The following is a 25,064-nucleotide window of genomic DNA, read 5'->3' on the forward strand; positions in this document are numbered from 1 at the left end:
GTAGATGCACCAGTTGTCATCTTCCAAAGTTTTGGATTGATTTTTGGACAGTTCCCATAGATGAAAAGTAGCAAATGTATCTCCACTATTTTTATTAAAGAGCTAGAAACAAAATGGAGAACTACATATTGGAATTACACTAATAAAAGGAAAATTCTTAAATCTATTAAGTAGTAATAGGACACTTGGAAAATAAGAATAGCACTGGGCAGAGTCCATGAGGTCATCTCTCAGCCATAGTGTAACCACAATCAGCTATTGTGGGAAGTTATTAAAAAGCAACAATTTAAAATATTGTAATGCATAAAATAATCTAATTATTTTCAGTAAAATAGATTATGCCAACAAACTGAATGCTTGCAGAGGCATGGGATTGGGGGCATACTCAACAGTACTGTATCCTAAACTGTCAGGTTGAATCTTTCCTCCCTAATCTCTCCAAGGATGGCTGCACCTATGAGGCATTCAGGATCAGATCAAGTAGAATTGTTAACACAAAATGAGAAAAAAGGGAAAGAAAGCATCGCCTTACAGGGAAGATTAATGCACAGAGCTTGCACATCATAATAGTAATAGTGACTGGCTCTGCTCTAAGGCAGAGTACAGCAATCCAATCAGTGCCAAAAACTATGCAATGACAACTCGTGGAAGGCAAAGTTCCCTCTCTACACAGTGAGGCCATATCTCAGCAAGAACCAAAGAAATCATTTACAGGTGACAACCTCATGCCATTCTCTGCCTCCCCTGCAAACTCCAAGGAATCTCAACCTAAACAAAGAAAGAACAACACGAAGACTAGATCAAATCAGGACATCTTCTATATGGAGAATAGGACGGAATTTAACAATCTTCACACCCACATCAGCTAGAGCACAGGATGAGACCAAGGCAGTCCACTTACCCACTAAATTTTAAACTAATGATCATTTGGATTTTGGAACCTAGCTGCCTTACCATTTTGGCCATTTGATCATAGAAATCCAGCTGCCCGGATTCCCCAAAGCTGTGTCTTTTCGGCGATATTTGGTGATTGATGGAATTGAATTCTGGAGAGCCTGAGAAAGAGGCGAAAATTACTGCACAAGAAATGGTAAGTTTCACCCTACCACCAAGGGCTTTTCTCTTTGATAACTATGGAAATCCAACACAAAAGACCTTTTGCTCTCTTGCATCACAGTGGATCTTTGCTAGAACAATCTCAAAATTAATTCATTCAGTCCAAAATCGATCCTAAATTGAAAAATCTCAAAAAGCAGATCAGTTCTTAGTGGCCTAGTTAATATCCAATCCCCAACTAAACTTTTCTCCTAATTTGGTCATGAGATGTGGAAAACATTTACTGTCACCCCCCAAGCTGCCGCTGGCAGTCACGAATCAACCACAATGATGGGAATGGAAACACAATAGCAAGGATAGAAGAATTGCTTCCCTAAAGGACGTTAGAGAATCAAATGTTTTTCTTTACTTTTCCAGTAACCATCAGTGAGACCAGCTTTAAAAAAAATCCAGATCTATTAATTGCATTTAAATTGCCCCAGCTGCCGAGGCAAGACTCAAACTCAAGTTGCTTGTCCATGGTCCAGAAACATAACATTCAGATAATCAAATCACTATCAGTGTTGTTTGTGGGACCTTGCCCCACACAAATTGGATGGTGCATTTCACTGGATTAGTACAACTATGTTTAAGTATTTAGAAAGGAATGATTTAGATCATAGGTTGTGAAAGTTGCTATAAATACATCATGTATCTGAGTGCTGGCAAGTTAGTGAATTTCCAACAGTTTCAAGAAGTTTGTTAAAATATTCTATTGTTTGCTCTGATACCAGCACACCATGCATAGGTGCTACCACTTTGCACTAACCTGCATTGTCTTGTCCCTGTTGTTCCTGCACAGTTGGCAGAGCCTCTACTGGGGGTCCTGGTGGAGGTCCAGGCAGTCCTGCAGAGAAGGGGCCTTTAGACAGATCACAAGGTTGCCTGAAAGCAGAGTTGGGTGATTGTCCTGGAAAGCCAGGTGAACTATGAGTAGGTGAATACAGGGGAACAGTTCCATCAGTCATCGACTGCGAGGGTGGGGCTACCATCATCCTCCCATTCAGTACAGCATGAGGAGCTGCAAGAAAAACAAAGCAAATAGGAGTAAACACAGGAATGGGCAAAGGCCATTCACATTGGAGTCTGTAACAAAGGAACCGGAGCATGTTGTTCTAGTTTATGGCTGATTTGCATCTGAACTTCATTTTCCACCTTGGTTCTGTAAACCTTAAACTTTGCTGAACATCCATCAATCTCATTTCTGATTTATTCAAATTACCCCCAGCCTTAAGTTCTTTGGGGGAGACTATTGTCAAGGTTTCCAGCATGGATAATCTGTTATACAATATCATAACTAAATAATCTCTATTTTGAAGCTGGAGATTATAAATGAAATTTCAATGAACGTGAGCTACTTAGATACAAAGCAATCCAAATACATTTCTAGAACCAGTATCATGAACATAAAATAAAAACAAAATACAGCAGGCCACATTGCATCTGTGGAGAGAGAAACAGTGAACACTTCAGGTCCATGACCTTAAATCAAAACCCAGTGATTTCAACAGAAGGTCACCAATCTGAAATGTTAACCATCTCCCTCTCTATAGATGCTTTCTGACCTGCCAATTACTTTGAACAACTTTTTCCTCAGGTTTCCAGCATCTGATTTTTGGCTTCAAGCCCTATATTTGAGATTGAATAACAGTAATAACTTCAGTAGATATTTTTTAAACTAGGGGGTGATAAGTGTGTGCAAACCACTGCATTTTGCAGTATAATAGCATAAAAGCATTTAAATAGGATGTCAGAAAGACAGGAACATGAAGGACATGTGAAATTGTGAGATGAATGAAGTAGGCAGCAGCTTCTTTTGAGCTTTGATGTAAGCATTTCTGTGCAAAGGATTCAATGTGATTAAGGTTGCTGAAGGTGAAGATTAGGAAACTATGACCAGTGCTTTGTACTTTTTGGATACCTGGGGGCACGAGCTGAACTCCTGGCACCTCTGTTGATCCTGCATCAGGCGGAAAAGATGTCATCAGTGGATTTTCCATTCCTGTGACCTCCTCCTGGGTGCCTGTAGGAAGCTCTTCAGCATGGTTCACCTGGTCATATTCTGAACTGGGAGTGCTAGAGCAGAATGGCTGGGGAGTGGCTCTACCTGACCCACAAATAAAGCCGCCATCCTGGAGAACAAATAAAAAGGTGGAGAGTAGGTGAGCATGTAGTTCAAGAAGAGCAGGAACCTGGGACTGTTGGGGGAATGGAAGAAAGGTGAAAGGGTGCTAAAGGTGCATAAAGACTGAATCTTACCTTTACTTGGATTTCCATCTGTCGGAGCTGCTGAATCCAATCTGGTTCCACGTGCAACTCTTGTTCTGACCGTTCCTTTGACTGAGGGTCAGAGAATCGCAGCTGGGAGGAAATCTGCTCGAACACAGAGAAGACAGCAAGTAGTAATGGGAGAAAAGGAGGGAGAGAGAAAAAGTATTCATGTAACCACCAGTTAGACCCAGTCCTGTTATATACTGCTGTTGGTTTCCACCAGAGGGCAAGGTTGCAGCTACTGCCATCTCAAACCACCTCCTATTGTTTCATTCAACTGATTTGGAGAATGTCAAGGTTCAATCCTGTGTGAACTGGAGTCACATATGTGTTGTATTGGGTAAGGAAAACCAGTTTCTTACCTAATGGATATGAAACAACAGCACAAAAGGAGGCCCTTGAACTTTCGCTCATGTCATTTATTTGGAGATATTCAAATACTGTAATGCTCTTGTTCTTTTCCAAGACACCTGCAAATTTCTCCTATTCAAGTATTTAACCAATTTCCTTGTGAAAATTACCACCAAAATATTCTTCAACCACAGTTTCAATGAACACAACTCTCTGCAAGAAGAAAACCTCTTTTTTGAATCTATGCCTCTGGCAAACCACTCAATTTTCAATTAACTGAGGTCTTCAAAATTATTAAGTATTTTGAAAGTTAACTAGCAGACACAAATTACTTCCCCTTAACTTTCTCAGCTCTAAGAACAAGTCTAGTTACTCTAGTTCTTGCACACATCTTTCACCCAGGTACAATCTTAAGTCTTTTTCCTCACCTGCTCCAGGCAACTGACATCCTAAAACGTGCTACCCAAATCTAAAAATCAGCCACACATTGAGGGTTTTCTTTCTGCTGCCCGGCCACAAGTTACAGAACAGAGTTTTGTAATTTGCCACAATAGGTTATGAATTCATAACCTCGTGATTGCTTGTCCAGGTTGGGAAGCACAATACAACCACACTGTGGTAGTAGCGTAAATGATTCAAATCAACTTGCCATTGATTAACTTTCCTTAACACACCATCTTGTATTTAATTTCTCTCCATCTCTCATGCAGAGATTCTTGATATGGAACCGATCCAGAGACACCAGCAGCCCAACCCATCATTTTTCAAGAGCTGAGCCATGTTTGATGACATGACCACAGCAGGAAAAGACCAAGCCTGATCATACACTTTGCAGCAAGGGTCTGATATCCCAACTGCTTATATAGTTCTACCCCATTCCTGAAGTCAACTCCCATCAGCTTACTCCATGTAGAGGGGGAAAGCAAACTCACCAACATTTTCCTCGTCTTTAAAATTTGTTTACTGACCAAATTTCCCAGACAAAGCCAATGTTGGAGCAGGGAGCAAGCTGAGCCACATGATAAAATCTCGTTGACAGCCCCTTGGCATATTCTGGATCTTGCTCACATTTGTCTACAGAGACTGCATCTTGTCTCACAGTGAGTTGCCAGCCTCCTCCCACCTGACCTGATTGACTAGTGAATCTAGCACCACAATGAGAGCAAATAAAAAATTTCAGATTGCACCTCCCACCCCACTACCAGTTTGACATCACAATCACAATGATATCACTCCCATCTCCTGACAACACCTTTGCCATAAGATTGAAAGAGACCCTCCACTGTCCAAGGGGAGGCACACTGGTGCAGCTAGTAGAGCCGCTGGCTCTGTGCCCAAGTGCAGGGTTCGATCCTGACCTTGGGTGTTGTCTGCATGGAGTTTGCACATTCTCCCTGTACCCACATACTTACTGCTGCTTATAATTACATTGAGTGCACATCACCAGAAAAGGCCATTCAGCTCAACATGCCCATGAGGTTGCTTATCCTCTACGCAAGCTGTTCCCACCCTTCTGCATCTCACCTTATTAGCATAATCTTACATTCCTTTCTACATGTTTGTTTTCCCCCATATGTCTTCCCCTTAGATGCACCCATACTGTTTGCCTCATCTACATTCACACTTTTCTGTAAAGTTCCACTCAAATTTCTTATTGTGTCTTACATTTATGGTCCTATGGCTTTTAGAAGAGTTTTGTTTGTTGAAAAAAATATCTATTATATTATATGGTCAGTCATTGTACCTGAATGAGCTGTCTCAATAACACCGGTGAATAATATGCTGGATTCCTGAGGACAGTCCTTGCGATGACTTCACAGTAGTGAAAGGCTTGTGCTGCCAAGCCCATCTCAGCCAGTCGACATGCATAAATAAATTTAAACACCTAAGAAGGGGTTGGAACAAGGTTCACATTACAAAAGTGATTAGTTCAAATACAACAAATTTTCAGATTCAAATGACTAGGATCTTTGGATTGGTGGGGGGGGGGGAAGAGAGGATCTTTGGATTGGTGGGGGGGGGGAAGGGGGGTGTGGGGAGGGGCAGGTGGGAGGGAGAGTAAACTGAACTTCAAGTTTGTCTCATACCTGAAAGTTGGGGAGGAAGCAAGTTTGGCCGCCCAAAGCCTGTGCGTACTCATATGCTTCTGTGCGCTGGATGGCTTCATTTGAAGCAAATTTCAGGAATGACCAACTGAAAATAAAAACATATCAGAACATATCAGCTTTTTGAAAATAATTCTTTAGTTACTTTGTTGCTTGATGTAGGGTTATGGGTTCTACAAGGGAGTTTATAATGTACACTAAGCAAAGTAAGGAGTTATACCCACTCTTGTCAGGACCAGTTAATAGCAAAGTCCAGGCCAACACTCCTGGACTTGCACAGAGTGGAAAGTCTTGCCCTCGTGCTGCAGCTGCTCTGAAGGAGTTCCACTGGGAAAAGTCGCACCTTTTACAAGAGAAATTAAACCAAGTCCCAGTCTGCTCTCAGATGGAACTATATTGAAAAGCAGCATGGGAGTTCTTTATGTCCTGACACCCAACACCCAAGATTATTAAATTACTGCAATTTTTGGCTCTTGCAGTATACAATTTGGCTGCCATATCCCCTGACTTAAAATAATGACATTTCAAAAAGTGCTTGATTGGATTTACAGCATATACATGCCTGAGAACACCAAATAAATACTTGGGGCTCCACCTCCAATGAACTACCAACTAACCAGGATACAACTCACTGAAGCTATTGTATTAAATACTTATTCCTGTGAAGAGATAAATACATGGAGAAATAACATTTGTGGCCTAGTGATTCCACAGACAGGTGGAAGAGCAGAGCAAGGCGTTGAAGCTGGGATCAGACCCAGGGTAGACGATCAATAGCAAAACAAAGCCTAAGCAAATCCCAGTGAGAGATCAGGGAAAGTACCATATCTCTTCAGATTGCTTCTATTGTCAAAGGACAAAACTATTCTCTGTATTATACGTCTTACATTTATGCCAAAAATACCCAAATTCTTGATTTCTTTGCATTCACACTCACAGCCCAGATTTGGCACATTTTGAAGCATTTCCTTTTCTGAATAGAAGATTGCTGGTTCATTACAGGCAGTCAAACATACTGTACAATCCCTGTACAGTACTGGAGTCTCATACTATTGGAGGGACAGTCTCTCAGATAAGGAGCGGACATAAAAGGACCTACCACTACAGCTGGAAGAGAAGGGAGTTGTCCCAGGTGTCTGGCCTGACATTTCTCAAGATGTCACCAAAACACAGGGTCTTCTCCATTTATCTTTTAGCAGTACAATTTGCTAGGCATAAACTGGCTAACACATTTGTATGAGGGGCCCCAATTCAAAAGTGATTAATTGCCTGGGAAGCATTAGTATTTCAAAGTTTTAAAATTGATGAGTTGCTTCTTACCTGGTTAACAAATACAAGTCATACATCAGCTCACCTGTGATTTGAACCAATCAGAACGAGTTTTGTGGTTTTTCTGGTGTATACTCCAAATCCAACCTGTGCCATCAAGTAACAGAAATGAGAGGCGTCTAATAGCCCCTTGGCAGCTACAAGAAAATGGAATCTTGTTGTTAACATTACCTTCATTCAGCCCTTTAAACCTACTTTGCCATTTTACGAGAATATGGCCAACCTGCATCTCTATTACATCTAGCCTCCTTAGTTCCACAATCCTCAACACCCATACCCAAGAAAAATCTCTTGAGATTTACAATTACCATTCCCAGCTACCTCAACAACTGAGGGAGGATTCCCAGTTTCTGCTACACTTTGTAGGAAGTGGCATTCCCTGACAATGCTCTTGAATGACTTGGCTCTAATTTTGTTACATAACCTTGCAGACAGTAAACCCCTAAACTGTAACCAGTGATAAAACTAATTCAACAGCAGAACAAGTTCAAAAGGCAAATGGCCTGTTCTGAGGCCAAATGGAATTTAGATGGATTGCACCAAATCTATGCAATAAACTGAATGAACAAAATGGATTGAAGTATGTTTGCACACTTCCAATAAAAGTGATTAGACTCATTCACAAGAATGGAAGGACTATTGGAACAGTTTTCCCTCCTCTTTGTCTGGCTTAACTCGTACTGTGCATATCATCACCGAAAGTCGTGGAAAAATATCACTTTCTGGAGAGCAACAGACAGAAGGCACCCATGAAAAGGGAAAAATGCGAGAGGGAGAATAAAACAAGACTTTCAGAAATTCATGGAACTGGAAACATACCAAGTGTGTCTCCCATGGTAGTGATGGTTCTCCTGTCCAAGTCTGGTCCATTGGAAAGGTTGGACAGCACCATGGCAAGATGGGGTCGCCAATCTCCCCACTTCTCATCTCCACAACACTGAAACATGAAAATAAGCAACAGACAAGTTACAGGCTAGAAATCCCTTAAAATTATTTTAGGATTCCTGGTTTTACACCAAGTCTCTGAACAGGCATACTGTGGTACAGCGGGTCAGGAACCAAGTCTAGGGAAGTGGGTGGAGCATGCAAGCGATATAATATTTTCTTGGAACTGACTTTAGTACTGTTCTTTGCTAAAACCTACGGTTTCTGTGGTACCATTTTATTGAAAGCAGTCCCCGCTATGTCCTATTGACTTCAAATGTGCTGATGGGCAACTTGATCACCAGAAGCATCACCAGCAAGAATAATCAAGTTGTTCTCACTAACAATCCTCCCTAATACACATGCATTTTGCAGCAAAACTAACCTGACAGGGAAATTATACTAGGGTCACACTGTTAAAATAATCCAGAGAATGTAAAGCCCACTGTTGGAAACAAGCTCAAGCTGCTGTAATGTTTAGTAAAAAGAAATCCTGGAAGAATCTGAGGACCAGAAGTAATGATTATACAACATTTAGAATTTTTTGAAAACCCTAATGGGCCTCAAATTGCATAAATTCAGAATAAAATTGAGCTTTCTTCCAAAAGAGAAATTAAAATGTTTAAAGGAAGAAAAGCTCCTGTCCTAAATGCCTACATCGTTTATACACAACTGCCTGGTCTGAGCCCATAAAGGACTTCAGTCCCACATCAAATTGTGGAATTCTGAAGTGATTCACTGAGACACTTGCATCAAATCATGGAGGACCACACGGTGAAGAATGATTAAAATATTAAAGGAGGAAAAGACAACTAATTTTCTTCAGATATAACCAGAGCGAGTTTTTAAGATAGGTGTAAATTGGACTCACTGTGGCTGCAGCTGGCATGCGCCCAGACATCAACTGGTACACTGTCTGCAGAGGATCATTAATAGGCAGGCTATTGGCAAACCTACACACAAAGAATATAACTCAAATTATTAGACTGTATATATTATACTAGGTAGGATTTCACAATAGCAAAATGTTTGGGACACAGCAAGATAATGAAAGGGCAAGGTCAACCTTTAACCCCTGTGCAACTTATTTGCAGCTCCCCCCCTTCTGAAGGCAAGGGCAGCTGTCATTAAAGGGTATTATTCTTTTCCTTCACCCCTAGCACTTAACTACACAATGACAGCTTGTGAACACAGGGTCCCCAATTTCTCTCCTATTCTAATAGGAAGAATTTTACAATGCAGGTAACATGATACCCCTTTGTTGGTAAAGTGGTTAAGACACAGACCATCTTCAATCAAACAACCACTTCATCCCAGATAAAGTGTCAATAGACTACGCATCTTCAGGGGCCACCACTGAGCTTGACACTTTACAAGAGATCTGGAGAATAGTCTAGAGCATAACACTAAATCGATACCACCCTTTCACTGGAAAAGACGGGTCATAATATATGATAGTAACGTTTAAAAGGCATTTAAGCACATGAACAGGTAGGGAATGAAGAGTAATAGACCAGGTGCAGGCAGATGGGATTAGTTTCGATTGGTATAATGGTCAGCACAGACACCATTGTCTGAAGGGCCTGTTCCTGTGCTGTACAGTTCTGTGTTATGTTCTATAATGCCCAGGAATCCACTGGACCAGGCAAAGTCTACTCAGACCATTGCGTGTAGCTTAATAAACACTGCACAGCATGTATTCACTCAGACACCAAGGAAGCTGTATGATGAAAAACCCAGATTTAGCACCAAGCCAATCCCATATACATTGCAGTCTTGTCTCCCTGATTACTGACTGAAAACCATATTGGGGGTGAAGGAGGGGAGTTGAAGGCAGGGGAGGAAGGCACGAACACAGAACAGTTTTTTTTAAAGAAAACAGCTTCCAGGCAAGCTGGGGCTTGCTGACAGACAATTAATAAAAACCTTAGACTAGGAGGTGGCTACAGCCAGCTTATAATATTTTTAATACTTTTAATATGCAAACATGGCTCATTTTATCACCATTATAAATTTCTACCTCGTTTATACAGAACTGTCTTTTTAGGCTTGTCATGCCATAATTACTCGATCCACATCCTAATACTGCCACTGGCAAATGGATTATTTAAAGCATGAATAAGCTACATAATGAAATCAACTTAGTCCACAGTCATAATAAAAGTATATAAAAATGACAACTACTATTTTTATAGCAAGAATAAGAATTGAAGAGCTAGAAATAATCAAGTCAGACAGCATCTGTAGAGAAAAAGCTCAAGTTCCAGGTCAATAGCCTTTCATCAGATCTGGAACAGAGAAAAAGTATTTTAAGTTGCTGAGAGAGGGAAGAATGGAGAAAACAAAGGGAATTCCTGTGATTATAGAGCAGAGACCAAACTTGTCCAGGTGACACAATGCTTCCAGGTAACATCTATGGCAGAGGGTCATTAGAGAAAAACAAAACACTCTGGAACAAAGATGCAGAACACAGCAGTTGCTGGAAATACCCAGATCATCAAGCAGCATTTGTGGAGAGCAAAACTGAGTTAGTAGATAACTTTACATCAGTATTGGCCAGTTCTGAAACAAACAGGAAAGGCTAGTTGTCTGAAACTCAGCCGAGGCAGTAACATACCTAGACACAAGATGTGGTTCTATTTTTTAAGCTTACATAGAACATATGGGTTTTTGGGTTACATTGGGTTTTGTTAGAACTATGGAGGAGGCTAAAGACATGTCAGACAGGGACTGGAATAAATAATTAAATTGACAAGCAACTGGAACCTCAGAGTCACTCTTGCAAATTAAATAGTGTTCTGCAAGGCAGCCACCTAACCAGTGTTTGGTTTCTTCAATATAGAGACAACCACATCATGAGCACCAAATGCAACACACGCGAATGGAAGTACAAATGAATTGCTGCTTTACCTGGAAGTTCTGTTTGAGTCACTGAATGGTGGAAAGAGACGTGGTAAAAGGGCAGGCAGTGCATCTCCTGTGGTTGCACAAGAAAGTGCTGTGAAAGGGGGGGCAGGGCGATTGATGGATATGGAGAAGCAAAAATGGGAGTTGAAGGGACAGTCTCTTCAGAGCCCTGAAAGGAGAGTGAAGGGGGAAAAAATGTGCCTAGTGCTGGAGTCTCATTGAAAGGTGGCGGGAATTATGGAGGATAGTCCGTTGAATGTGGAGACTGCTAGTGGGGGACCTTTTATTCTTGCTCTGGCCAGGGTGTCAGAGCTTGGGGGTGGGAGTTGGTGGGTTGGGTAGGGAGTACTGGGTCCACCAGACACACCTTGCAGATCTTGGAGGGGTAGGGGAGGGAAGTAGTGGATTTTGCAGCGTTGGGAGACTAATTTTGGAGGCTGTAGAGGGCCTTTAAATCTAAAGGAATTGGGGACAGTGGCCTTGTGTTCAGTTATGGGGTCATGATCCAGAGGAAAGCAAGAGGAAGAATCTGAAACACTATTTGGCCTCCACGAGGTAGAGGTCAATATGTGATATCACAACAACACTACCCTTTGCCAGTAGGTTTGATGATAATGTTGAGGTTGGTTCTTAGTGAGCAGGGTGCTGCAAGTTCAGAGAGGGGTAGGTTAGAGCAAGCAAGGGTGATAGGAAAAATTGAGACAGTTCATTTCATGTAAGAGTTAGCAATGAATAGGTCTCGAAGGCAAGAGACCAGAAGGGACACATGCATCAGGAATTGTGGAGGCAAGTGAAAGGTCCACTTGTGGGATGATGAAGACTCCAGCCGAAAGTGGCCACAGGTGGCAAAAGAAGAACTCAGAGTTCATAGAGACAGGATTGTAGGGGGATGAAGTCAAATGCTCTGCTGCCTGACCTGCTGGATATTTCCAGCACTTTGTTTCAGTTTTCTAGCAACTGCAGTGCTCTGTATCTTAACCAGGCATCTTAATTAGGCGACATGGTGGCATAGCGGTTAGCACGATGCTATTACAGCGCCAGCGATTGGGGTTCAATTCCCATCGCTGTCTGTAAGGAGTTTGTACGTCCTCCCGTGTCTGTGTGGGTTTCCTCCGGGTGCTCCGGTTTCCTCCCACGTTCTAAAGACGTACGGGTAAGTTAATTTGGGGGTTTAAAATGGGCGGCATGGACTTGTTGGGCTGGAAGGGCCTGTTACCACGCTGTAAATAAAATATTTAAAAAAAATTTTAAAAATTTAATTTAAAGCATTTTTTTTGTTTTTTTCCTTCTAACTGCTCTCATTCATTTATTAACTGGACCACACCAAGAGCACCTGGAGAATCTTGGTATCCACCTTATCACAGACATTGCTTTTGTTCTCTCCACTCTTCTCCTTTTTGCAACCTATAACATATTTTGTTATTTTTCCATTTCTGATGGATCATGGAACCCTCCCCGCCAGAGGGCATCTTCAAGAGGTGACGCCTCAAGAAGGTGACATCCATCATTAAGGACCCTCAAACTCAACGTTTCAGGAACAGGTTCTTCCCCTCCACCATCAGATTTCTGAACGGTCCATGAACACTACATTGTTATTCCTCTTTTGCACTGTTTATTTTTGTAATTTATAGTAATTTTTGTCTTGCATTGTTCTGCTACTGCAAAACAACAAATTTCACAACATATGTCAGTGATAATAAACCTGATTCTGAAATGTTACGGTCTCTCTCATTCTGAGATGTTACGGGTCTCTCTCCAGGATATTGCCCAACCCGCTGACTATATCAAGTACTGTTTTAATTTCAGATCTCCAGCATCTGTAAATTTTTGCTTTACAGTTCTGATAACTGGTAATAATTACATTTGCATGCCCATCCTAATTATGGATTAGGATAGGGCATGCAGTCTAGTGACAGGCAACCAGAACACAGAATTTTACAATACTGGAACACCAGTCTCAAACTACTCCATTCACCCTCATGTACTTATCCAGTTTCTCCTTCTATTCATACTATATGCCTGAACCATGCCCTCGTGATAACGAGTTTCAGATTATCACCACTCTGGGTAGAGGTTTCCCTTAAATTCCCTCTTGGACATATTAATGATCATCTTCTATTGCATCCCATTTTTGCTTTCGCTCGAGAGCATCGCTAGACTCCCCCATTAAACCCTTTCATTTTTAAAAATTTTTTTTTATTTATATATCTATATACACACATACATACATACACACACACATACATATTATATACACACACATGGGCCTCAGCCAGGATAGCACTCAGCCTTCTCTTTAAGAGGTCTATTATTTTAGTAAATCTCTCATCAACCTCAAAGTTGTAGATATTAATATTTTACTGTAGGCTCATTCTAGTTAATTAATGCCTAAATAATAGGGACTTAAAAGGGAATGTAAAAATCTCTGTATTTTGTTGAATATAATAGTCTTTTGATTCTGTAGGGCAAACTTTATTAATAAAGCACTCTTTCATTTTGGGGTCGATAACTATTTCATTGGCCTAAAAGATGATTTATATCTTAACTCAACAACAGTGACTGAGGGAACCCAATCCTATTGGGGTGGGTCGGGGAGGAATTGCTGTTAAATGAGGAAATGAGGAGGATCCACTACCTTCCATGTTCAGCATGCTGGACGGATGGGGGTGGTTTTTACTCTGATAATGAAGAATTTTGTACCATATTGGCTTTTCCAGATGTTTACTAATGATTCAGGTACAAGAATGGTGCGGAATTTGAAGAACCTCGAGGCTTTGTGCAAAATTGTGCTTAGACATTAATGTTAAGACTGTTCGTCTTGCACCATCTCCAATGCTTTGGCAATGTCAAAACTGCAATACTGCACAGTACTGCAAATGTAGTCTACATGGATTTAACTTAACTTCTGCTTTGTAATTGTATTCATGCATCAAACACAAATGGCAACTTTAGACAATGTCTTCAGACAACCCTACCTGGTCATGACCTTTGCATGTGTCCGACTGTCCATTTTGCTGGCAAGTAACAGAGCGTGACCCCACAAACCATGCTTCATTGCAGACTCCAGGGCATCCTGCAAACACATCTCAGTCAACAGTAGCAACTCTCCAAAAGGGATGTACCATGCTGCCCAAACTTCCCCACCCCCCCCCCAACTCTTCTATCAGAACAGGCGTCACCCCAATAAGGGAGGATGAAGATCCGAATCAGAAAATTACCTTCTTACGGCCAAAGAGCAGCAACTCCCGGAAACGCTCTGTATCCTTGCTGGTACACTCTGTTGCATTGCCATCAAGGAAGCTGTCAGCAAGGAGAGATGTACAGGCCTCATCCTCTGCACGTGGGACCAAGTCGTTGTTGAAGTCGATCAGATTGGCTTCATTTGGTGATTTGCCAGGAAGCCAGACGGATCGGTGCTCCCGCAGCAGGAGCTCTGCGATGTCTGTACCGATAACTGTCTGCAATGCACATTAATACCAATAAACCCTTTCACTTACAAGTCTAATACATGCAAAAGCATTTTAAGCTCTGGTCCTCAAGGTACCCAGTGGTCATGGAACTGCAACCAGCAAGCATTCAGCATTATCAACTCCCCAAGAGCAAGAAGAGAAGTGGAAATAAACTATACACCTAGCAGTTGAAAAATTCCCAAACTCCAGACATCCCAATATGCATAATTCCATGTACCGCATTAATTAACCACCAAATTAATACAGTACATGGAATTCTGCACATACCAAAATTCCACAAACTGCATTAATTACCAGATAAAGATGATCTGTTTCAGAGATGTCGGATGAAGCACAAATGTTAACCTATAACATTGGGAAGCTTTCCTCTACTCTTTAAAATAACTGCCCAGGGATATTTCACATCTGCCTTAGAGCAGGTAGAGTTTAGTTCAAAGCTCATCTTAAGGCAGCATCTCCAAAAGTGCAGTGGGGGTGTGCAGACTGAATAATGGGGCTCAAGTCTCCGGAGTAGAGTTTGAACACACAAACCAGACTCAGTTAAGTGTGCTGTCTGAGCAATAGCACTAAACTTTTCAGCGCTTTCAGTCCTGGCACGTTTCACCAGATTCACACCATTCAACTGCAGGCTGGGTTTGACAGGTTAACTACGAGACTGTTCTTCCACAGATTCTGTCATTCCAAGGATCCAGGCTGTCTGATCCCTAGTCTTGAGGCCAAGGCAAAGCAAGATCCACAGGAGGATCATTTCTTTCAAAAAGCACCTTGAAATCTGTTAAATTTAATCTCTAGGTACACACGTTAACACCTGTAGAGGTACGTAACTACAAAGAAACATTTCATTCTCATCCTTCGTTGTACATCTTGTGCACACTATTCTCATGTTACAACTGGAGAAAGACAATTTCAGTCCTACCAATTATGAGGATGTCAGAGTAGAAGCTTTCGAACAAAATGCTGAAATCAAGCAATGTATCAAACATAAAACAATCAATACAAATACGACAAGGTGCAGGAGGGACATCAGTTCTGGAAAGTTCATAAAATGTAGAAACTCACCCCATTTTGCCTGCACAGCAGAACAATTAGCTCCCATAATAAGTTGGCAGACTCCTTATCTAGAAGCTCATCATTTCTTAAGCATTCTGTGGCCTTGTTTTGAGCAAAGTTAATGACATCAACTTTATGAGTCTCTTCCCTAAAAAAAATCAGATCAGAACCTTGAATCTTTAAAGTTTACTGAATAATACTAAGCATGGCAATGATTTAATCAGCAGCAGTACAGGGAACTTAGGAGTGCACAAAAATAGAGGCAACCTTGAGATGTGGATTGCTTATAGGTGGAAGCAAATCAGTGTGGATAAAGCTAACCCTCATGAATTTTTAGGATGCACCCTGATATGTTCTTCAGAGATCTGTACTTGGTCCCAGCTTTTCATGGTGTATATGATGGACTAGGATGAAAGATGTGTTTTAAAAAAAGGCTCTATAGACAGCCCTCAAGTTAGAAGGAATATCAAATTATGTATATGGGAATTGGAAGAGAGGCACGGACAGTGTTAAGTCTCTAAAACCCGTGCACCACATATTAAAACATTACAAATGATGAGCGTGTTTATATTTATCTTAGGACTGGAAAAAATGTGGCTGCTCTGAAAGGCACTCAGTATGAAAAAAGGTGAAGGTTTATTTCAGTAAAATTAGCCAGGAGCATGATCCCATCTTAGCCAAATCCCATCTGGAGAACAGCAATCATTTCCAGGCACAAGGACCTCAGCATTGCAGCACTGGTATTGTAAAGGGGACATGCAAATTCATCATACTGATACTAATCTTTAACAAGTCAACCTAAAACGCCTTCTCAGAAATGCAGTTTGCATTTTCAAGTTCAGAAGGTTGATGGTGATCTAATCAAGCTAATTAATATGATTAAAGAATATGTCATCTTCCCTATTTGGTGAGGAATTCATAACAAATGTCATGATTAAAATTAGGGTTAGGTCATTTGGAAGCAAATCCACAAAGCACTTCACATTAACCCCAAAAAGGTTTGAATTATTAGGTGGGATGATGGCAGGGACAGTTGGGAGAAGGACAAGAGCAGTTGTGAAGCTTTAATATTAAGATTGGTAGAATTGTTGGGCAAGGGAAACGGGGGAGAAAGACTGGAAAGTTATTGCCATGATCACAAACTGCAAACGTGAATCAACAATGTCGTAAGAATTAATCCTACCAAGGATGTTATTCCTACATTTGTAGTTTTTATTATTAAATAAACTGCAAACCTTAATTTTAAGTGAGACAATACAGATGTATTCATATCAAGTTTCTCCCATAATTAAAAATGGTCTACTGCTGGGGCTGTGGCCATTAATGAAGACCTGCTAATTATACACACAGACCAAAATGCTGTAGGTCTAAAGAGTTGCTTGCTAGGCCAAGTTTATTGTCATGTGCACAAGTACAAGGTACAGATACAATGAAAAACTTGCTTGCAGCAGCATCACAGGCAGGCAAGTACAGACAACATACAGAATATATACATAAATTATAGAAGACAGTGAAGAAGACTGTGCAAACACAGATTGAATAGGTGACATCATTGGTATGAAATTACATAGGCCTAGAGTGGGTAAGGAAAGCAGGCTTCATAGCCATAAGGATGTCAGAGAACCTGTTGAGATTTTAATGACAAACTAACATCTTCTTGGGCACTTTTACAGGACATATTACTGTTCCTTGATCATCACTGAGTCAAAATCCTTGAACATCTCCCTAATACCATTGTGGGTATACACACACCTCAAGGACTGTGAAAGCTTAAGGCGGCAGCTTCACCACCACCTTCTCAAAAGAGCAATTAAATGCTGTCTCAGCCTGTGAAGTCCACATTCCTTGAATGATTGTTTTCCCATGTTAAACTAAATTCTAATTGAATCAATTATTGGTCCTGTGTCAGAACTAGCACACAACCAGAATCTCTCTGGAGGCATGGAGTTAAAAGACTTACTTTGCTAGTGGCCCTGGGAAGCTCCTCAACTCCTCTTGTTCAGGCATGTGCTGCAGTATCGTCTGGAAACAGAACAATACAAGTCAACTGCACGCAAGAAGATTCAAATATTTTTATTAAATATTAATCTAAGCATCTGATCTTCTAGGACCATCAAGATTTTTGATTCTCTCCCCTATGATCCTTCTCATTCAAGCTGGGCCAGAACAATTAAGCCAGAGGTACCACTGAAGAAGATGTGCTTTTCTGGGTTTAACCTCAGATGAAAAACTGTCCCTCTCGCTCAGATTCAGAGATTAAAATTTAGGGTTTGGTTTACAGGCAAAGCTCAACCTCCTTAGCATGCTGAAGATTTCCAGCAGTTAGTTTCAATTGTTAAGTCCTTATCACTGGGATTTAAATATTTATTTTCTAGTCGCGAAGCAGCCGGGAACTTTGATCTCAATAACTCCCATGCACAGTATAAAAGATTTAGCATAATCACATTAGCATCCTGCCCCACACCACAAAAGGTGATGGATGGTCAATTCTTTCCCCAAATATTTGCCAGTACTGAGCTAAAACTAGTACACAGAGGCAAGGCACAGGTGTGGCACGTCCTTCCCTGCTGCTCACCACACACCTCAGCCTGTTTGGCATCTGACTACTGTTCAAATCTACTGTTTAAGACACAGGTGACAATTCAACACCAGAAACCCCTGCCTTTACATCTGTAGTCCAAGCTTCCATGTGAAATCCCAGCACGATCATTAACAACTCAACACTGGAGAGATTCAGCAAGACAAACAGTGTCTGTGAAGAAGAAAACTTAACATCGCAGGTCGACAAACTTTTATCAGAACAGGAAAGAACAAGCTCGCTTGAAGTTGCAGAGATGATGAGAGGTGGTGAGAACAAAGGGAAAATTAGTAATTAGAGACAGATGAAGGTTGACCAAGGTGACAGGTATATTGTTGGTGTAATCTAAGAGGGGATACCCCAGACAGATCAGGTATGATTAACAAGCATTCATTTCCTTTCTCTTTAGATACTGCACGATTTGCTGAGCATCTCCAGCATTTTGTTTCTAATTCAGACTTCTAGCATCAAATTTCTTTGCTTTTCAACTAGCACGATGGTGCACTATTAATAAATAGCTGGGTGACTCCGATAGAGATCGAAGCAGAAATGAAAAGTCAGGCCAAAGCACAAAAATATGAACATTGGAAGAAGAAACTTGACCCTTGCTGTGTATAATTCAAACTCTTCACAGTACCTCCAGGCTATGTATTTCAACCAAAGCAGGCTGTCCTTCTGAAGGGAGGTTGCCCAACACTTTCAGCAACTGTCCTCCGGGGCTAAACCGGACACAAAGATGAGGAACTGTAAATTTCTCTGGGGTCACAGGTCTTGGTGGAGCTGGCGGAAGAAAAAGTTTTAATGAAAAGGATTGGCTTGGACAAACATTAGGTCATCTGTAGGTATTCCTATTTACAGCCCCTGGTACCTTGATTATATACTAGCCTGTAACTCAATCCCAGATATGTTGTTAACCCCATGACTCCCAAGTTCTCTATTTCCAATAAAATTCCCCTCCAACCTTCAATTTTACTCAGATTTCAGTTCAATATACTACACCCACCTTCCAAGTTAGATTTTATGACTGTACATACAGATACGTTAAACAGCACAAAGTGTAGTTGAACATACCTCTCTCCACAGGCTGCCATCCTGTTTCTGCTGGATATCCATACTGATAATCTGAGTAATTAGGTTGCACAGTGTTTTCTGAGTATTGCCCATATGTGTAATCAGTAGCGATGGTCGTCTGACTTGGTTGTTCATAAGGGACAGCCAAATCCTGTTGACTCCTGTAAACCTGGCTCTACAGAAGATAAAATCCAGTTAGGATAATTAGCCCATTTTACAGTCACAGTTTTATTTTCATTCAATCCCATCATAAAGCTTTCTGTCCAGATTTGTAATGGAAACAGTCTGTGCAAACACATGCTGTAAATCTATCAACCTGTCAGGGAGGCACAATTACAGTGCAACAATGAATGCAGGAATTATAATTGAAATCATAATTTTTATTTAGACTCCAAAATTATTGACAAACAACAAATGCACAAGGACATCGCAGAGAATAGCATCAGAGAAATTAGACGTTGCTTCATGTTCAACCACAGTGTGCATCTGGGGAAAAAAATAAAAATACGTTGTGGAAAAAACAAAGTCAAACATTTATCTCTAACCCTAAACAAAGATGAACACCAGTGTTTGAGGCTATAGCTTTCCCACTGATATTTGTAATGGGAGGCCACCTCTCCACGTCCACTTGAAGCAATAGCCCCACACAATTCATTTGAACCATGCTACTCACCTGCTGAGACTGGGAGCTGAAGCTGCTGCGCCGACTCCTCACACTGTGGGAGCTCAGGACACTGTGAGCAGACTGTTCACTGTGCGTACTGCGCCGATCAAATTCATCAGTATATGGGTCTCGTCGACTGCTTCATCAAAACTGCTGTCATAGCGGGTCATATTGCCAGAGCTCCTCATACCCATTCCGCCTATTAAACAAAATGCATTTGGGGTTATGTTTTACTTAAAGGAAGGTGGTCTTTACAGAAACTGCTGTCATCAATCACTCCACTATACAGCCTGTCCCTGGGTAACAAACAGGTTCCATTTTCACAGTTAATTTTGCCCGCAAGTCAGAAAATAACAAGAATCACTCAATATGGTAACCATACTTCCACAGTATTGTAATGAATGGCATCAAAGACACACAAGACTGAAAGAAACAATTATGGGGGGGGGGGGGTGGAGGGTGGAGGGGACTAGTTCTGCCATTTATAGGAATAAACGTATCCATGTACATCAGACTTTTGAATTTAATATTATGGAGCTCATTTGTATGTAGGGGTGTCCATAAGTCAGGTGTTTATAAACACAGGGATGGCCTGTACAAACTTCACTGACTGGATGAGCACAAGCACAATTTCTGATGTTCATCATGTAGATTGGAACTGAACTAGATCTTGGCTTGGACATAGATTGTAACAGAAGTAAGACAGGAACAGTTAACCTCATGAACTAATTTTAATTTTGTGGAAGGGGAAGTGGAATTGTCCAGTCATAATGGCCCAGGCATTGTTGGAGAGTGGCAGAAATAATTGACAAGCAAAACAAAAGACAATTTTTGTCTAAATGGCAGTAAGTTCAGGATTAGAGCAGCCAATCTTAGATTTCGCCAAAGAAAACTAGCTTGCCTGCAGATCTCTTGGGAACAGGAATGGACTCAGCCATACCACCACCTTGGCAATGAAAACATGGTACTTGGATGAGGTGGAGAACTACTCCTAACGCAAGGCAGCACAAAGACTCAAGGACAACAGGCAAAGAAAAATTAACTACATTCTTCTTTCCTGAAAAGCCACTCTCCACATACTCCAATTCTCCCATCCTAATGGCACAAATACAAGCGAATTCATAAAGTTACTCAAATCCCAGTAGCTAAATAAAGGCAGTCCATGAGTTATGCAAGGGTTCCATTCTCGAGAGCTGTCCATTAGCCAATTTCTCTGTAATTCAGAAACGCCCATTTTCTACAGAAACCCACATCATATTACTCTATATACATGCTCTAATTCTTTCATTTTATTGACTGAAATCATCCAGACTCTACCCATAATATATGGGTATGTATGTATGTATATGTATACACACACACACACACACACACACATATATATAAATAAATGTATATAATGTTATATACATTTTGCTGGAATATATACCTTGTCCAGTCATTAATGAATACCATGAAACATTTTATTATTACTAGCATGAAAAAATGCTTTAAAAATGTATGAAAATTTAACATAAAATCAGATTTCCATAAGTTAGGTCATTCATAACCTCAGGAGCCCCTACATATCAAAAACAAAGTGCAGCTTCTGGGAGTAGGGATCCCACTGCCTTTCACACTTTTTAGAAATCCACTTAGTAACCTCACACTAATGAATGCTATTCAGAGCTGGAGAAAGCCCCGGGCGTTCAACCAAGATACAGAAACCACAAAAGGAATACACATCACAAAAACTGCAAAACAGATTTAAGAGTTTTCATTTGAGACAAGCTGCTCTGCCATTTTCACCACCACTTTGAGTACAACAGAACAAAAAAAAAGATAGAATATCCCCTCCTACATGTTCTTCCACTTAATTAGATCATCATTGATCTGTATTTTTCTACATTTGCCTTTGTTTTTAAATTGCAAATTGTCAGTGTTGCTTTTTTTTTGGCAGGAGGGTGAAAGAGAATGAAGTTGCAGATTTCCCCTATCCCATCTATGGTAGTGCTTCGTTAGAAAACCCAAATTTCAACATCATGCCCTTTATTCTGTAATTTCCCCACAAGAAATAGTTTCCCTCTATCAATTCCTTAAACCATACTAAAGCATCCCTGTTGGATAATTCCTCGGTCCTCCATACACAAGGAGGACACCTCATCTTTTCAGTCCAAGTATCATGTTGGTGAATCTGTGCAGCACCCCTTCCAGTTCCAATAAGTACCTGCCATGACTCACCAAATTTCCTAGAGGCTCATTCTCTCTCATTCCATGCATTCGTCAAGGTAGCATAATATATCTTAAGAACCATGTTACATAGCTTTGGCTCCACTAAGACAAACTAACAATGGAGAAGAGAGCAGAGTAATGCCTGGTTGTAGAAAATCTCATATTCACCTGTCTCCGTAGGGCTCCCGGTAATAAGGATCCCGTGCTTGATAAGGTCCATAGTACCAGTAGGGACGGTCATAATCTCTATAGTCTCTGTATCGGGATCATAGGCACTCAGGTCATACCTCTCCCAGTGAGCTGGGTCTAACAATAAACAAAAAGTAAGCCAGCGTACTTCAAAGGTGCATTTTGAAGAAAAGTGCAAAGGAAAAAGTGGGAACTGTGTCAGCATCTTAGGATGACCCAAAATGCTTTACAACCAAATTACTTTTTGTAGTGTAGTTACTGCTGCTCTATTGGAAACGTGGCCGCCAGTCTGCACAGTGCAATCTTCTACAAAAAAGTAATGACCAGATAATCAATTTTTTGTTTTAAATTTGGTTATGAAATAATGGCCAGAATATCATGCGAAAACACCTATTTCCTTGAGTAGTATTTTTAGCACAAGTCCATGAGGAGAAAAACATTGGTAACACATAAGGATTAAAAAAAAACGAAACATCAAAAACATGCTCAGTTACCAGCAACCAGCATCACAAGAGATCAGCAGTATAAAAACTGGCATTCAGCACACTAGTCACTAACTGAAGGATATTTGGGAGCATCTGTTAAAACCATGGTACAACCGTGTAGAGTCCTCTGTTTCACTTAGCAAGGCAATAAAATAATTTGTGGACTCAAGAGTGGTATTTGACTGGGTGGCATTGAATCACATGAAATATTTTAAAAGACACATCGAGTGAGCTAATAAGGTAAACAAGCATAGAACTAATTCTTCAAACAACTCAGTTTTATGCTATAACATTCTACAATTTAAAAGCCTGCACAAAATGCCACATGCAGTGGCTAATCTTCCTGGGCAGTCCAGATTAAATATTAACTGATTTTGGTTACAAAATCTTTTCTGGTTTTGGGTTGAACTGGCGAAGTCAGCATTTACTGGTACAAGTCAGCGTTTATTGCTACAACTAAGCAGCTGCTTCAGAAGGCAAGAGTCAACCACACCATCTAATAATCCAGACCAGCAAGGAAGGCAAATTCTCTTCACTAACATGACATATGTGAAGCTTTGAATTTTTAATGACAATCCCAGAGTTTGCTGGCTATTTTTATAGGGTTTTTTTTAAAATACCACTTTTTATTTCTAGTTTTTTTAAAAAAAACAATTCAAGCTCTAACCGTTGACAAGAATCGAATCCACATCCTTGGGGAGTCCAAAATGCTGGTCCAGCAATGTAATTAATGCACTATAATTAATGGTAGAAGTGCAACCACAGCCTCAGTCAGAACAGGAAGGAAATCCTCTCACTTACTAGTGATGTGGTGACATCCTTTGCTGAACTACAGGCTCCAGACAGACGGACCTGGACGTGTATAGAATTACAGAGCATATATAGCAAAGGAACAAGCCATTTGGCCTAACTATGCCCTTTGGCATCTATGCTCCACTCCAGCCTCCTACCATCGTTCCTCATCTACCAGTGTAATCCTTTATTCCCTTCATAACTCACTAGCTTCCCTTAGATGTATTTATACAGTACAATCAAACCATTTCTTTCAGAATTCCCTTTTGAATTTCACGATGGTACCAAGATGATACCAAGGTATTGTTCTTCAAAAGCAATATGAAATCAGCTGTGTTTGATTTCTGGCCCTGTGGCTTAGCAGACATCAAATAATTCAAAGCACTAGAACTTTCTTAGGGAGAGGATCCAGTTAATTATAATATTCCCAAGGGAAGAACTGCAGCTGATGCTCAATCTCTAGGTTTAGCCAAACAGCACTTTCTGCAGGGATACACTCTCAGCCATTTTACTTCACTGACCACCCCATGGACAACACAAGCTCTCCCAGAAAACAGGCCTTTTCTTACCTCTATACTGATACTGGCCACTATAATAGTCCGTATAGTAACCAGCGTAGCCCTCTCGTCCACCTCTTCCACCATAGGGGTCTTCAGTATATCCTTGCCTGAGCAGATCAGCAGAGGGAAAATTTTACTGCAAGTTTCTATATGCTGCCAGTCCACATTGAGGATTCAACAAACGGCTGCAGAAACAATTGCATCTGACATCAGGGTGCTGAGACACCCCACTCATTGCCACAACATCACAGAGATTAATAAACGGCGTGCTGTGCAAGGAGCTAAGAGGAATGCAAAACCCACTGCCCAAACATAAACTGGAAGCAAATTCAAAACAAAATTAGAAAGCAGTTTTGTGAAAAGAAAATGATCAAGGGGCAATGATGCAAGGTACCTAAGAGTAAGAGCTATAGATGGAACAGATACATGAACCACGTGGGGAAGGATAGCAGCAAGAAACAAATATCCAATCATTCTGACAAAGAGTCTTCTGCCTGAAATATTTCCCATTCCTCTTCCACAGATGCGGCCTGATCTGCTTAGTATTTCCAACACTTTTTAGTTTAGATTTCCAGCATCTACAGTTTTGATTTTCAAAATATCTCAAAACGATCAATTTGACTGTCAAGGATTAACACCTTTCAGGAGGATGACAGCTTGTTTCTTGAGGGAAGAGGGAAAAAAATAGAACAAGTCAAACAATGTGGGGACAATAAAATGGGATTAACGTAGGGTGGTTGATGGTCAGCGGAGGCGATGGTCCAAAGGGCCTGTTTCCATGCTGTATGACTCTAAAGTGAAAAGCACAAGGTCTTTTCAAAGATTACACTGGGAAGAAAGTAATCCAGTCAGGAAGGTTCCCAGATATGATTCTGCTTACAGTCAAAAAGAGTGCTCTGTGTCAGAGGTTACCTGGACAGGTACTTGGGTGATGAAGCCATGGCACAGTTGTACTGCAGCCTGGCGAGTCAACAGGAAGAAATTTAAGATTGCAGGCAGAATAGGACTGATG

The 25,064-nt window shown here is 40.8% G+C and overlaps 1 protein-coding gene across 1 annotated transcript in view; it reads right to left on the reverse strand.

Moving 5' to 3' along the window:
* sec16a (SEC16 homolog A, endoplasmic reticulum export factor) overlaps positions 1 to 25,064 on the reverse strand; it is a 62,682-nt gene that overhangs the window by 16,962 nt on the left and 20,656 nt on the right. Inside the window, exons 4-21 of the mRNA XM_052037474.1 lie at positions 24,062 to 24,159; positions 22,140 to 22,332; positions 19,825 to 19,954; positions 19,152 to 19,326; positions 18,718 to 18,860; positions 17,463 to 17,524; positions 15,512 to 15,650; positions 14,201 to 14,440; positions 13,958 to 14,055; positions 8,947 to 9,028; positions 7,971 to 8,088; positions 7,177 to 7,288; positions 5,805 to 5,910; positions 5,462 to 5,602; positions 3,355 to 3,468; positions 3,017 to 3,227; positions 1,865 to 2,116; positions 955 to 1,055 (exon numbers count right to left, since the gene is read on the reverse strand). Coding sequence (XP_051893434.1) covers positions 955 to 1,055; positions 1,865 to 2,116; positions 3,017 to 3,227; positions 3,355 to 3,468; positions 5,462 to 5,602; positions 5,805 to 5,910; positions 7,177 to 7,288; positions 7,971 to 8,088; positions 8,947 to 9,028; positions 13,958 to 14,055; positions 14,201 to 14,440; positions 15,512 to 15,650; positions 17,463 to 17,524; positions 18,718 to 18,860; positions 19,152 to 19,326; positions 19,825 to 19,954; positions 22,140 to 22,332; positions 24,062 to 24,159 — 2,515 coding nt within the window. The remainder of the gene's footprint in view (positions 1 to 954; positions 1,056 to 1,864; positions 2,117 to 3,016; positions 3,228 to 3,354; positions 3,469 to 5,461; positions 5,603 to 5,804; positions 5,911 to 7,176; positions 7,289 to 7,970; positions 8,089 to 8,946; positions 9,029 to 13,957; positions 14,056 to 14,200; positions 14,441 to 15,511; positions 15,651 to 17,462; positions 17,525 to 18,717; positions 18,861 to 19,151; positions 19,327 to 19,824; positions 19,955 to 22,139; positions 22,333 to 24,061; positions 24,160 to 25,064) is intronic.

This window comes from Pristis pectinata, chromosome 23 (genome assembly GCF_009764475.1).
Source record: "Pristis pectinata isolate sPriPec2 chromosome 23, sPriPec2.1.pri, whole genome shotgun sequence".
Classification (NCBI taxonomy): Eukaryota; Metazoa; Chordata; class Chondrichthyes; order Rhinopristiformes; family Pristidae; genus Pristis; species Pristis pectinata.